The sequence below is a fragment of the Columba livia genome, chromosome Z, assembly GCF_036013475.1.
Source record: "Columba livia isolate bColLiv1 breed racing homer chromosome Z, bColLiv1.pat.W.v2, whole genome shotgun sequence".
Lineage (NCBI taxonomy): Eukaryota > Metazoa > Chordata > Aves > Columbiformes > Columbidae > Columba > Columba livia.
Genome location: NC_088642.1, coordinates 50,843,599 through 50,859,689, shown reverse-complemented (window position 1 = coordinate 50,859,689; position 16,091 = coordinate 50,843,599). Strand labels below are relative to the sequence as shown.

Here is a 16,091-nt window from a genome sequence, read left to right as displayed (position 1 = left end):
TAAAGAAGATTCTCTCACATGTTACAAAAATCTTAAAATGCAATACAGATACATAAGACAATACAATTGTTCAGATCTTAAATAGAAATACTTGTCAATTTATTAAATATGTGTTACTTTTATCAGCATTGTACCAGTATAAAGACCTCTTCTACTTCCACTGTTCTTCCTGATACATTCATCACCCCACAAGGAATCTGTTTAGTCTCCCTTCTCTTGCCCTGAATGTCCAGATGGCTGGAATAACTTTTCAAATAAAGAGACTGAATGATAATTCTTGAGCACTGGCATCCTGAGTTGGCTGCCCTGTCTTGCTTTGTTTAGGGTGACACTGATTAAGACTTTAGTTAACCTTCACCAGTGCGTTTCGTTGGGAAGCACTTCCAAAGAGCAACGCCAGCTGGTCTCAGAACATGCCCACAGGCAAGGTCAAGTCCCCAGGGAAACAACTAGTTGCAAACTACATCAGGAAAAGAAAACTATTATTATAGAATGGAGGAGAGCTAAAGGAACAGTGTCGTATTGAAAAATGTAAACTTCTTACCCATAAATAAATTATCCAGAATATTTTTATTAACAGATCCCCTTTCATGTAACATACAAACTCACATGCACTTCAGGGATTATTATTTTAACATTTTTCTTTTAAATAATGACTTTTAGAAATATGTGTTTAAAACAACATTCGCAGAGAAAAACAACGTCTATGGTTTACATTAAAAAATCAAGAACAAGCAATGCTATTGTGCAAGCAACAAAAGCTTTGCCGTTGACACCTTCTTGATGGTTTTAGTCGCTCATTCACACAGAAGGCCAGGCATAAAAACTTTTTATCCTGCAATTGTTATTCCTGTGCATTTTTGGGAACAAATCCTGAATTACAAAGAAAACACTGCAGTAAGTTCCCACAGTACATATATAAATTAGCACTTGTCACCCTCAATGTCGAATGTCATAGCCTGATGAGAGTGCATTTCAGCTTGCTTGTTCTATGTGAAGTTTTCTCATTATTATCCCCAGTTCTCATAAATATCTTTCAATGTTTCTTGAATCTACGGAGTCATCAAAGAATGCAAGTCACTACCAACCTTCTGAGAAAGTGAGAAGTAGAGACAAATACACATGGATAGCATAAAACATTTTTTTTTTTTAAATATTCTTTTCTACTATTTAAAGAACTATGTCTAAGGACAGTCTTTTAATTTTGTAACTCAAAAACTTTTTGCAGTATTTTTGACCAGGTAAAAAAAACAAAGACCAGAATTTTTTATTTTCACTTCAGTTGAAAATCTTGCATTAGAGGAGATGCAATTTGATTGCAACTTTTATGTATTGGAATAGAGGAGGTGATGCCCTTATGTCCTGTTTTTGGCTGGATAGAGTTAATTTTCTTCCAAGTAGTTCATGTAGTGCTGTTTTTTGGATTTAATATGAGAATAATGTTCATTGTTCCTAAATAGTCATGGACTTTTCAGCTTCTCATATTGGCCTGGCAACAAGAAGGTGGGGAATACACAAAAGTTTGGGAGGAGACACAACCAGGACAGCTGACTCCAATTGACCCAAGGCATATTGTGCACCATATGGCATTGTGCTCAGTATATAAAGCTAGGAGAAGAAGAGGAAAGTGTGTGGGTATGGGCAGGGGCCTGTTTGGATTGATGGTGTTTGTCTTCCCAAGTAACCATTGCATGTGATGAAGCCTTGCTTTCCTGGAAATGGCTGAACACCTCCTTACAGGTTGGAAGCAGTGAATAAATTCCTTGTTTTGCTTAGCTTGCACACATGGCTTTTGCTTTACCTATTAAATTTTCTTTACCTCAATACCCGAGTTTTCTCACTTTTGCCCTTCCAGTTGTCTTCCCCATTCCACTGTGAGTGAAGTGAGTAAGTGGCTGTGTGGTACCTAGTTGTTGTCTTGGGTTAAACCACAACACTATAGGAGACAACTTAAGTGAAACATGTTCTGTGTGGAGGCAAATTGAGCTGGTGGTTAAAGAAAAAAAAATGGAGCAATGAGGTCAGATTCCAGCCCTGCTAGTTTTTCCCATATTTTGCTCAATTTATTTACTCTGCCTGTGACTGCCATTTAGTAGACAGGCTGTTTTAGACAGTATTAATCTCATACTGTATGTCTGCATATATGTGCATTTTTCCACTCCTGCAACAGGTTTGTTGTCTAAGTTGGAATTTCTTGGCACCACTAAGATAAAAATAATAATGTAGATGGTTTGAATTTTCTGTCAGACTATAGGCAATAAAACAAACAAACAACAAAAATCCGGAAATAATGATGTATTGAATAAGGAATACATGGTCTAGGGAAATGCACTGTTAAAATTATTAAACCATCAGATCTACGAATCTTCTTAGCTCTGTATGTATATCAACTGTACTGCAAGCTATTTACATACATTTACATTTACCAAATAGTTTGTGCTTCTGTTGTAGCAGTTTCTTAGACAAATGATTGTTAAGAATAAAAATTAAAGAAAACCAAAACCAAAATAGAACCTTGAAACTCGTTAGAGTATTAAATATTTTAAAGTCTTTTGTTCATTGACCTTATGTGACCAAGTATATCCTAAAGAGATGTAGATATTTGACAATCTGTTATTGCATATTGCTCTGATGATTTTCAACAGGCCTTTCTCTTAGCTTTTAAGCCACTTTTCCTTTTATTTCAGCTTATATTATATTGTATTATGTAGAAACAATGCCATAAAATTTAATATATGAAATATATTCATAAGCTGACTCAGTCAAGAATTTACAGCAAGATCACAATATTTACAAATTATAGCGAAAAAACCCCCAATGTTATATGCTTTTTTTGGTTATTGTCATAGATCTATTTTAATAGCTACTGGTGAAGGAGAGCCTAATATCTTGAAAAAAGGTAGGATATAAATAATATAAAGAAAAAAGGTAGTAGACATTTGACTAGCACTGTTCCCCACATCTCGTGAGGCAAGATCACTTTTAATACAGAGAAGCTCCTACTTTAAAGAAAATAAAAACTTAGAGATCTGATCACAGTCAAAGTAAAAGGCAGAACGTTACTTCACTCTACCGTTCAGTCTCACACAGAGGTATGGCAAATCTAGTATAAAACAATAGCCAAAAAAAAAAATTTGAAATCTAATGATTACTGAATCTCTTTTGATTACTTTTGTTGACATATTATCTTTTTATATAGCCTAGTTAAATATTCACATAAGTTATGATTACTCCAAAATAGACTAAATTTTGTCTTTTTGAATAAGCATTAAATTAGTACTAGATAGCACCTCAAACAGCAATAAGTTAAAATATGGGCAGGTACATCTCAAGATATCTGAATAAATTTGTCTAATGATGTGTATATTATTAAAGGTGTGATTTTTAAATATCTAGTCAATTTACTTGTTCACTTTGTGGATACAAACTTCATCCATGGAGATGAATAAGCCCAAGCACCAGTATATGCTGGGGGTGATCTGGCTGGAAAGCAGCTTTGTATGACCTGGGGGTCCTGGTGGACATCAAGTTGAATGTGTGTCAGCAATGTGCCCTGGCTGCAGGAAAGGCCAGTGGTATTCTGGCTGCATTAGGCAAAGCATTGCTAGCAAGATGAGAGAAGTGATCCTTCCCCTTCTCCTCAGCACTAGAGATGCCAGATAAAGGGCGAGAAAGGTGATTAAGGGACTGAGATATCTTCCATGAGGAAAGACTGAGAAAGGTGGGACTATTCAGCCTGCAGAAGACTCAGGGAGAGATCTTATCCATGTACATAAATGCCTGAAGGAAAGGTGTACAGAAGGCTCTTTCCAGTGATGCCCCATGACAGAGTAAGAGTCAATGGGCACAAACTGATACATCCTATATTTCTCTTAAACATCAGGAGATGCTTTTTAACTGTGATGGCAATGGAGCACTGACAGAGGTTGCCCAAAGAGATTGTAGAGTCTATATGAATTGAGACATTAAAAAGCTGCCTGGACATAGTCCTGGGTAACCAACTTTAGGTGGCCCTGCTTGAGCAGGGATTTTGGACCAGATGACCTCTAGAAGTGCCCTTCAATCTCAGCCATTCTCTGATTCTGTGAACTGAATGTTTAGGAATTTTGTTCATAATTCTGAAGTCTTGCTTACCCTGTCTAAGGGAAGAAAACTGAGTTCTGGGACCACATTCTTAAAGCTTTAAGAGGTATTATTTTCTTGCCTCATGTTACTGTCTCTAGAGTAGAGCCAGGTACCGCATGACATTTGTCTCCTGAAACAAGAACAAACAGTTTTGAGTGAGATGTCCAGTTCTCAGTAGGAGGTAAGTAGCTAGCATGCTGTAAGGCTGTTGACCTACCCTAATGAATAGAGAGCATCTCACACAGATTTCTTGAATATTATCACCCCAGGCTGGAAATCTGAGGGTGGTAGGAGAACTATAACTTCCCACCAAATGTACTGTACTTACTGTGTTGTATGCTCAGGAGGGGCTATATTGCATCTTTGCTCTGCCTGTACTCGTTGTCAATTACAAGGGTAGAGCTGTGCTTAGCTATGTAGCTCCTATTTTTTTAATTTTCTCTAGAAATGCCTTCAAAAACTGTACTAAAGGTTATATTGCTGTTCTTCCCTCCACTAACAGAAGGAGAAACCACCAGCTCCTGCTCCTCCTTTACATCTTACCTCTCAGCTCCACAGGCAGACCTGGTCACTGTCAGACATAGCCTTCATTGCAGCCTCCTTGCTGACAGCCTGTTAGGCTGTGTGTCTTCTTTCTGGGGCCTGAGCAGAACTTGTCAGCCTTGAATTTCTTATTCTTTTAATTGAGCATGTAATAAGAGTCTCCAGGCTAAATGCATCCATATATGACTACTGTATCTGGCCTTGCAGAATTGTGTCCTGTAGAAGCAGTGATATGCATGCTTCCTCCCAGCTTCCATCTCGGATTAGTGCTGCAGAGAAGTGCTATGTGACCAGTGATGTTTGGTAAGCTAGAACGGATCATGCGATGCTTGGGAGACCTGTGCGCCAAAGACAGGTGAAAGGATTTTTTTTTCCCCAGGAATCCAGGCCAGGGGCACTGAAATGCACACAGTTTGGTGGGACACAGTTCAGCACGATAGCAAAACGAGAGCTGTGTTGGCTGATAGTGCAGGGGATTACTCACAGACCTAATCTATGGGGAGTTTACCAATGGTACAACAGCCACCTAATGAAAAAGCAATCTCTATTGCAGGAACCTTGGCGAGCCACCACTAGTTACATGATTATGAGCATAAAGCTGGTGCCAAAAAATAAGGATATTCCTAGAAGAAGTGAAAAAGGCTATAATGAGCAATAAGGTATGATTACTGCATACATATCTAGTTTATAAGGATATTAAAGTATATTACAGAAAACTAAGGTGAATCTGATAACGAAAAAACGACCATTAATCACCAGCAAGTGCCACAGTGGGCAAGCAGATATTGTAAAAGCACAACATTGTTATCATAATATGCATTATTTGTCTCATTTAAAAACATTTCATTTTTCATATGTAGCACTTAACCATTCTAGAAAACTGAATAACAAGCATTTACTAATACTTTCCTAATTAGATTCTGACTAAATAGGCTTACTTGTATTTGTGAAACAAGACTGTCAGGAAAACTCTGGACACTCGAAGATCTTGCCATTTCAAAGAAACGTTAATTATTACTGTTATTTTGAAGAGGGAAGGTACATACTAGAGATTTCATGCTATGTTTAATTTACAGATTGAAATACTTTATTCAGGCAAACAGACAGCTAGATATCAGCTTGAAACTAAAATTTCTGTTAGCTCGTTTATACAAAAGAAATAATTGAAAATATATGGGCTTAATAACATGATCCCAAATAAACACTTCATATGAACTGAAAAATAGCTGTACAGAATTATCATAAAAACAAATTTTATAACAAATTTTTGTGAAAACAATTTTCTTAACAAAGAAAATTCCTGTTCTAGAGTCTTCTCCTTTTTCTGTGAATTTTGCTTTTTTTTTTTCCACTATGTGTTCTGGGAATTAATAATAAATCCATCATGGTTTGTTCTGTAAAAATAAGTGAACTTTACCAAACTGTAATGTAAAGCAATATATGACATATTTTTAAAATCTTTTCCACATTTAACTGCTACTTTCTAGTAGAATTTTATCTGTAAGACACCTGAAACAGCACTTTTATTTTTATGACATGAATTAATAAAAATTTACTTTGACTGAGACATGCACATATTATGAACTCGAACATCAAAGAGAAAAAATAATAGCAACACAACACTAACAATTCAAATGTGAGTTACCAGTTTACAGATCATGACACTAAACAGTCCATTTAAATATTAATTTCATGGGGAGTTCTTGCTGTGCAAGAATAAGGCCCTGTATGTTTTGCAGGAAAAACACAGTAGCTGCTAAAGGACTTCCTGACTTTATCTGTAAATATCAAATCATTTTGTAGGTAATTTTTTTTTTTTATTCCTGTGGTGGGGGGACCATGACTGAGTGGTCATTCTTCTTGAGTTCTTGTAAACCTCTCTTTCTAGTGTGACTTAATGTAGTGGAAAAAGATCTTATACCATATAAGGAGTGTTTGCTAATATTTTCAATTAGAAAAGAGAACCACTATGTCTTGGAGCAGCAACTACTGAAATCTCTGAATGTTTTATTACCAAGAGTGAATTAAATATTAACATCCTGTAGTGCCCTTTTAAAATACTTTTTTCAAAACCAGTATGTGATTAAGCTAAAAGTAACAACCCCCTCTTCATTTACCTATGGGAGCCACGCAACAAAACAAACAAAACTCAAACCAAACCAAACCAAACAAACAAAACCAAAACACACAAACACAAAACTGAAACCAATCCAACAAAGCAGCAAAACAAAATACAAGCCAGTATATATTTTCTTTTAGATTTGCTACTTTGCATGGAACATGAATGTTAATAAATACACAATGTTATTTTAACTAGATAAGGAATATTTATATGTGAAATAGATTTAAATATATTAGAACCCAGTAATACTTTAATCCTATCATCTAAAATATAAAATATAATAAGCCTAACAGTTACTGTTGGTTAGAAGAATAACTCTGTGGTAACTAAAAATAGCAGCAAAAAGGATTAATCAACCAGCTGAAGATACTAAGAAGGAACCAGGAATTATACTTAAAATGCATACCTGTGATGTTCACTTTGAGCCAATCAATTGGCAGGAGATGTTTTGTAAGAATGTAGATGTGTTGTTATAAGCCATGTTTTGTGTTTACTTCTATGACACCTATCTTGTTTACTTCAACTATTACCCATCTAGTTAGATTAAAATGTTCTGGGCTCTAATTTGCTGATAAATGAAGACATGCAGTCAAATCTATACTACACCAAATAGTCCAAGGTCTGTCTTCCTATCTATTCAAGTGTCACTCTATGCATAAAATAACAGGAAAATGCTATTATTTCTGATAAAAAGAAGAAGGACCATCTCCCGAAATAAATGTATCAAAGTAAATACAAATACTTAGTGTTACTTATGATAACATTATTTGCTAAATAAAAGATAGAATCTCCTTTCTTTTATGATGCTGTCCATTTATATAAAGGCTTCCATCTTCAAACGGATTCATAAATATTAATAAAGCAAGGTGGTCAAAACTTCAGTATTTTCTCCTTGTTGTACGACTGGAGTGCAAAGCTTAATGTCTTTTTTTTCAAGGTCATACTTTTAAGGGTGGGATAGATAATCTTGAGCTCCTCAGACCTCAATACATACACTTCCAGTTTTGGAGAAGTGTGCTGAAAGTTTGTTTATTACTTAAGTAATTTATAAACAGGTGTCTGTCGCTGAATTTATATTATGCAGTGTGGGATGTTTTAGCAAGCTTTACTTTTTTATTCCAAAAGATTTTATGATGGCTGTTTTCACTTAAATTAACATTGGCATTATAAACTGCTTGCAAGGCACTTCTGCTTTTCAAAACAAAAAATCATCAGCCCACAGATTCCAAAAAGATTACACTTGAAATAATAATTTCCTGCAAATATCAAAAAAAGCTAGAAGACCCAAAGGCCATATTGTATTAAAAAGTATAACATACAAAGGTTACCAAGTCCTACTTGGTATATGTCAGTTTGTTGAATAATATATGTATTATTCCAATAGTTCTTTTTATGCTGTTATCACTAAGTTCTTGATGAGAAATAGATGCTGGTGAAATTTGATGTAACTCATTGACAATTGTTCTTCAATTTTCTTGGACTTCAGAAGGATTTTGTGTAGCTGTTTCTCTTCTGCAGATTTAGGAGTCTTTCACTGATGCCCACTGCCTCAGCTAATCTGAAGACATGAGTCCTGATGCTTCCTAAAAGCCAGTTCACTAGCTCGCAGAAGTACACTTCAAGTGTACAAAAAGAAATTAAAAGAAGGAACTAACTACACGACTGTCTCTGTGTCAGAAATGCTATAAACTTACTCTTCCCATTGGCAGACTGGTGTCTACCTCTTACTGTTCTGAAAGAAACTGATAGCTCTAATATTTGTTGTTGTTGTTCCTTGAAAAATCTTGTGAAATCTTCAATATTTTGTGAAATGGTTTGGATATTTTCCCAACATTAAGGATAGTGATGTTTCTGAACTCTGAACTGGTTTTCAGTATTTGACATAATACAAAGAAAATGGTAAAGCCTGAAGAATCTTAGCTCTGACTACACAGCTCATTGGCATATGTGTGTAGGTATGTGCACATTTACTCACTTGCTTATGGAGACTTTTACTGTGTATTTACTACATTATTTAATAAAGACTTTAAGTATGATTTATTTAGTGCTTTTTACAGAAAATGTTGGCAAGATCAGAATTTCATCATAAATGGAAATTAGAAATTCGTATGAAATTCAATTAGATTTTATGTCATTGTTTGAAGGAAAGTTATGCATCTCCTTACAATGCAGTAGTGAAGTTTGATTCAATTCTTAACAATGGTAAGATCAAAGATTAAAGGATTTGGGCAACATATCCAACCGTGCCAATTCTTGTCAAAAATTATTTTTCAGACAACCTTTCAAGAATGAGGATGAGCATGGCTTCTTAGCAAAGCACAGTCTATAAACACCTTTGAGTTTTTTATTCTGTTTCTTATAGTTGCATCTTTAGCACTTTCTTTACAGAAATCCATTAAATCCTTTCCATGACCACCAAAAAGTCCCAAGAGAAGGTTCTAAAAAGAGTAAATGTAAAGGGAAGATCCCTTCTTTTCCTTAATTTTTTAAGCATGTTCTTGTTCATTAAAAAGCACTGAAACTATTTCAGTACCTTCATACCTGTACCTTTTGATTCAGCTCTAATTTCTGTAGGATTTTTCATTTGTATTCCTTCTTGATAGCGTACAATCTCATTCAATGATCAGAAAAACTGGGGATTCATTATACTTTTGGCTGCAGAATTAGGAGCTTGATTTGACAAAATCATGCAGTATTTCTTAGTGTTCACTCCAGAGAATGTGCACTGCACCCCAGACACTAGGGCACACGCTTTTTCAGCAACAAGTTTTCTGACTCAGCAAATATTTTCCTGTTACAACGAGCATTCTTCCCCTGTGACATCACATGACTTATACAACTATAACTCTGCCTTGAGTATAAACTGTTACAACTACTTCTCAAGGTAATTAATTTTATTTCAAAAGGATATTTTCTTATCAATCAGTCCTCTACTAACCTGAAATAGTTACACCTTCTGATTTTATCTCACCCTGGTGCTTCAGGATTCCTGGCACCTATGTCTAAATCTGTGTACTCTAATCTACACAGCTGATTCTTCCAAGAAGTTCCATCTGTTTTGTCATTTACACACTTTTTCCCTTGTACATCATTGTCACGGTGCTGTAAAATTATTTTGACTGTTAGTACATTTCATGTCAAGTTGTGTACTTTGCTTATTACATATTTTTCATCTACACAACAGTGGATGTATTGGAAAATGTTTTCCCAAAACCTAACTAAATAATATTTATGTGCTAAATGATAAGTACATAAATAACTATAAGCCTTTTGCAGCTAGCACCCACACAAAGTTTTAAAAATGAAGCAGCATACATGCCACTATTTATTTTAGAATGTACTTAAGAAAAAATATATTTGCCAAGGAAAATGTGTCAATGCATAGTAAATTTGTTACATTAGCACTCAGTAATACCTATAAATAACCACACTCGCCAAGATATTATGTGCACTTCTACATATTTTTACTGTTTTAAAAAATCAGTATATTGTTTTCCATTTAAAACCTTTTAATACAATTTTTTAAAAATATTTTTTCTCACTTTATTTTATAAAGTGTTTATTAGTAGAGAGGTGAAAGGTCATACATTGGAATAATCAAAAAAGGGACTGCATAATGTTGCTTGATGTCTCAGCGCACTTTGGTGCCCCAGTTATTTTGTACCCATGGAAATGCAGCAAGTAATAGAAAATGCTACTTCACTCACTATGAACGTGTATATGTAGGATTTAGGTGATGAATGTATGATCAGTCTTCCTACAGATGAAAATGGGCATTTGCACCTTCAGAGAGATGTAATTATTGTGTGCTACAACTCTGCAAATAGTGTTTTGTATTCAACAAAACCCTTTTTTTTTCTTTTTTTTTTTTTCTCCTTTAGAATCCTTCACATAATAAAAATTCTTTGAAAGAAATAATGTGCCAGTCACAAAGGCATTTATACCCTCATCCCTCTTTTTTAATTAGTCTTTGAAATAAGGGTTTTACCTAGCCTTTTTCATCCTGTTGCTTTTAAAAATTCTAAGGAACAGGGAAAGAAAATAATTATTCTTTTGGAAGAACATGAAGTAAGGGAGGAGACCTTTCTCTCCATCAAGACACGCATAAAATTAACAAGGAAATAGAAATTAAAGGAAATCATTGAATAGTTAAGCTTGTATACTTCCCATTTTTCCTGGTGTGGGTACCCTTTTGGTTTTATTTGGTTAGTATATGGATAACTCTCACACGAATAGTCTGCATTTCATCATTCAATCAAAATATCCACCGTGGTGATCTCATGTATTATAATAAATACCATCATACAAGTTTTGTCCCACATGGTTATTACATTCCACGTTGATAAAAATTGAGCTGACTGGGACTTGTAACTGCTGATAGATTTGTTGATTTAGGTGACACAAAAAGGTGGACACTGACATATCTATCACAGGAAGGGAAAGCATCTTGAGATTCAAAGGGTTTCAATTACAGAGAAGTCCATGGGAGGACTCCTCTTGAATCCAATGCAATTTAGGTCAGACCCTTGAAAGGGAGGAGTCAGAATTTTCACTTTAAAGTAATAGCTAGACTGAGAGGTTCCAAAGTAACAAACATAACAATTCAAAGTTTTCTCATGACCCATGCATTTCTCATGACTCCATTCACAACACAGGATATTGTCATCCATATCACTTATCAAGAACAGTCCAGTATCATTCCCTTACCTTGTTTTGTCCTTTCTAAAGGTAACCTATTGTTGTAAACAAAACTGTATTGGCAAATACACAAACATATACACAACATGCATACCTTGGATCCTCAGCCTGATTAATCTACCAGATGCAGGCAGTGCATCTTAATCTGAACAATTTATGACTGCAGACCTCCAAGATGTCCAAAAAAAAAAAAAAGTTCCTAAAAAAGTTCCTAAATATGAAGGAAAGCTCTACAGGGAGAAGCAGGAAAAGAACTGCAGAATTCTGCACACAGAAATGAAACATTGTTGGAAGAAAATAAGATTTAAAAGACAATATCTGCTGGACATTTATATTTACAACTACCATTTTTACCAATAAACTTATATATTAAATGTTTTAGCACACCATGTTAGGTTTCCATGTCTTTATAATGTTCTTGGGCATCTATGATAAACATTTTCTGAACTTCACAGTCAAGGATCTAGCTTTGGTTGTCCCCACTGAAAGGTAAGAAAAGCGATGTCTGTCACCATTGCTTTGGATGGGAGCAGATATAAGTGTAATTTTGAAAGCTGTTTTAATTTGAAACTCAAGTCTACAAAGGCACAGAATTCTGGATACTTTTCTCAGATCCAAACTCTACGCACATAGTTTTCTGTCTGTGTGGCGTCAAGTTACCTAAATATTGGTATCTGGTACCGTATTCTATGTGATAGGCCCTTCTACATAATTCTCAAATGTCTCTTCCAAAAGACATATACCTTCTGTAGAAGTTGTGACATTCCCATCAGGTGACATGGGTATTTTAGATACCTTATGGTGTGTATAATCTTCTCTTTGGACAACTTAAACTTACCCTTTTTATCTGAGAATTTGTTTATACATCATAATCAAGTTCTTATTTGTTCTGTCAGGATGGTAAACACCTGTTTAATTTTGAGTGGTGTAATCAGACCTTGTCTTATAGAGGTATAGTAGGCACTACTAAGGATGAAGAACAGAAGTATTCAAGTAGCAGCCACTGTACTAGGCTCTAAATTCCCTACTTCTATTCTCATAATAATAATAATAAATAATTTCTACAGTTTAGAACAACTTTTTCTCGAGGCCTGGAGCAGATGAGAGGTACAATGTTTTCAGAGAATATGTTCCATGCTGTGCACAGAGCATTACTACTTGACAGAAGTATTACTAATTTCCAGAGAAAATAACCTTGATCATCTTTTGCTGTTCTCACTCATGATAAAGTAACTATTTAAAATATATTACTTGATCTTCCCAAGCAAACATCTTATCTTTTCTTATGCAAATTTTATTTAAAATGCCTAGAACGTGCACAAGTCCTTTAGTGCCATCATTTGACCGTAAGCAAAAACCTATTGCAGAAGAGATTTTATAGCATTTCAACACATTGTACACCCTTCAGTTTTAAGTCCTGCTGGGCTTGCCAAAAAGAAGAGATAGTGATGACAGTGGTCACATCCTCAGGGTAAAGGAGTATGGTTTGTTTTGGACACCAGACTCCATGGCTCACAAGCAGATGTTGACACCAACCAACATCAGTTCAAAAGGCATTTTCAATTTGAGAAAGTAAGAGAGATCACAATAATGCAACACAGTGGAATTTCTTTAGTAACACAAAGTATGAGAATCCACCTTTCACCTTGAACAAAATTCCAGAATAAAATAAATAAATAAATAAAAGTATAGGAATAACTTCATAACAATTTTCCCATTCAAAAATCATATTCAGTATGTACGTTAAACTTCAGTTGTAGAAGGTCACATCAGAACAGCCAGAAACTACCAACAATGAAATTGGTTACAATATCTAATTCACTGTTACATTAATGTATTTACGGTATAATAGCTAAAGAATGCATGTAATTTAAAGAGGCCCCCAATAGCAATCCCCAATAGCAATCACTGAGACTGAACATATGCAGTATAATGTCTCAAATCTGCTGCATTTACTGTAGAGTGCAAGAGCTTTTTCTGTGCATTGAGAGGCCTTGGTTTAGCAAGAAAGTCAGAATGTCATATTATTATAATAAATTAAATCATGAATGCCAATCAGAAGAAATATTCCTTTTGATTTTCATTGGCTGTGTTTTGCATGCTGAGCTCACTTTTCAGTGCAGATTCAGCACTGTCTTCATTTTCAGATCCTTTTGCCTCATTTTTTGAGTATATTACTTTCTTTTTATAAATGCGTATAGCTATGGCAGTGATGCAAAGTAGGATGAATATCACAACTGCTATCACACCTAGGAGAAGAAAAGAGAAAAATGTCAAGAGAAAGCACAGACAAATAATAACTCATGGGCCAGCGAGCAGGACAAAGAAGGAATGACTCTATTGCATAATGGACAGGATTGCAGGGAAGCCAGAAATAAGAAACTGCAGGTGCTTTCAAACCAGAAACAACACTGTAGTATAAGCTTCATGGTGATTGCTTTGAAATTTTGCACACTGATTTACACACACACCCCCCCAAAAAAAAAAAAAATCCACAGAACACTACAAATTTTGAAACTTTTGAGTGGAAGGCCCTTAAGGTATTGTATCCTTCACCATCAAATGCTAGCTCTCTGCCAGGGTGGGAACAAAAGCTGCTGCAGAGCTGAGGATTTGGTCTTCAGAGTTGCCTGCCAGAAAATGAGACAGCAAAGGGCACTATTACGACTTTCTCATTTTACCCAACACCTATCAGTATTGGAAAAAGTAGTCTCCGACCCCTCAGTTACTCAAGTCACTCAGGACCCTTCCCCATGCCACATGTCATCAGGAGGGAAGGGGACATGTGTCCCATTATCAGCTTACACCAGCCAATCAGCTCTCCTATTACTGCTCCAGGTCTGGGGAAGGAATCTGAAAAGCAGAGGTAGAGCATAACAGGGCGGGGACAAAGGTACCAATCTGGAATTCTAAACTAGGTCCTCTATTAGCTCTGTCTGTGTACAGCAGAAAGTCCAAGCTTCAGACCCTTTGAAGCAAAGATAATTTTTCAGAATTAATCCCATTTATATCCAGTACTCCACACAAATTAGTTCAGAACACAGATGACTGATTCTGACTAAACAATGTAGTTAATGAGGAAAGTTTATAAAAGAAAGTGTAGAACAGTTCATCATAGGGGTTCTAGTGGCAATTGGCCAGGGTTTCTCACCACCTGTTATCAGGTCAAAAGTTTATTATGCCTCATAGAAGAAAATCCATCTCTGTTTGACTGCCTTTGGAACATCATAATGAGATGAAGAGGTTTTCACAACCTCCACTAGCTAAGGCTCACATTTCTGTAACTGCATAACTGCAATGAATGGGCCCACTTCATGCTCAGAGTTAAATGATACAACAGGTTTCACTCCTTCTCTTTTGGTTTCTGGAACTTATTCTGACATCCTGGACTGCTTTTGCTTTGCATGGCTACATGACCTCAGGTTGATAAGTAAAAAAGGTCCCTGCCTACACAGATGGTAGTGAGCAAGCTTCTTTTTCCAACAGCTTTAATGGCCCCATCTGGTAGTGTGCAATCATCAGTACAGCTACCTGCATTATTGTGGTCTAGCTGATCAGTTATAGAGCAAAGGGGCAGCAGCATAAGCTTTATACAGAGTATTAATCAGGTACCATATGTGCCACATATCTAACATATGAGACACTAAATGGAATGAGCACTTAGTTTTAAAGGCAGCTATCTAAGATTTATTGAACTGTGACCAGGCAATGATGCTCATAGAACAGCAGATTAGGAATAGCAAGGAAAGAGATACTTCCCACAGAGACAAGCATAACCTTACAGACTTCCAACCCATCTCGTCTCTTCCTCATTCATCCTCTCATGATGGTGTCTGGCCCTCAAGTTCATGAATCAGAGGTTGGGCAGGAGAGGAATTTGAGGAGAAATGAAACAGAAGGGAAGTTGAAAGTGCCTGTTGAAGAGGCAGAAAGCAAGACTAGGCTGCAGGGACAAAAAATGCACAAAACAGTCTGGGAAACAGTTACAATGCAGTGGTTCAACTGTACTAGATGAAGGAAGAATCTGCTGTATAACTTGGCTGCTATTGCAAGAAAAATGAAAATATGTAGTCCTTTAGCACTGTAAATTTTTTTAAAAAACAGACCATCTTAAATTCGGAACTTGACATTCTTCTCATTCTCTAATATGAGCAGTCATCCTTAATAACAGGTATGTAAACTTTTTTTTGTGTGATGTGTCCTTCTCTGGAACAGAATCCATAATGTGATAAAAATCTGTTTCTTAAAATCTGTTTCTTAAATAAGAAGTTAAATAAAGTTAAATAAAGAAGTTAAATAAAAACAGGTATTCTTTCTTTCACGCTACATGCCCCTTTTAAGGGCTCATCTATAAACTTGCCTTGTCTGAAGCAGCTGAATTGGCACAATTCTCAGTTTTACTCATTTAAGGGTACTTACTTTAAACTATTTCTAAGTGTTGTGTAACTTGCTTTATTTTGACTTTTAAACAACCATAGTTAAGCAATAGAAAAATTTTAAGTGCATGTTCTCAAATGTGTTTAAAACCAATAAAATTCTGAGGTTATGATTATCTTAAAAAGACTGCAACTATTATAACTTGAAGTTAAAAAATGACTATGTT

The 16,091-nt window shown here is 35.6% G+C and overlaps 1 protein-coding gene across 5 annotated transcripts in view; it reads right to left on the bottom strand.

Annotated features, from left to right (window-relative positions):
• Positions 1–551: 551 nt before the first annotated feature.
• Positions 552–16,091, bottom strand: part of LOC102084168 (contactin-associated protein-like 4) — a 257,060-nt gene continuing 241,520 nt past the window's right edge. For 4 of the 5 annotated variants that reach the window (XM_065045785.1, XM_065045786.1, XM_065045787.1 and 1 more), the window contains one exon: positions 552–13,737. In XM_065045785.1, coding sequence (XP_064901857.1) covers positions 13,544–13,737 — 194 coding nt within the window. In that variant the 3' untranslated portion in view covers positions 552–13,543. Of the gene's footprint in view, positions 15,403–16,091 lie in introns of all 5 variants that reach the window. The other variant, XM_065045788.1, reaches the window with a different exon arrangement.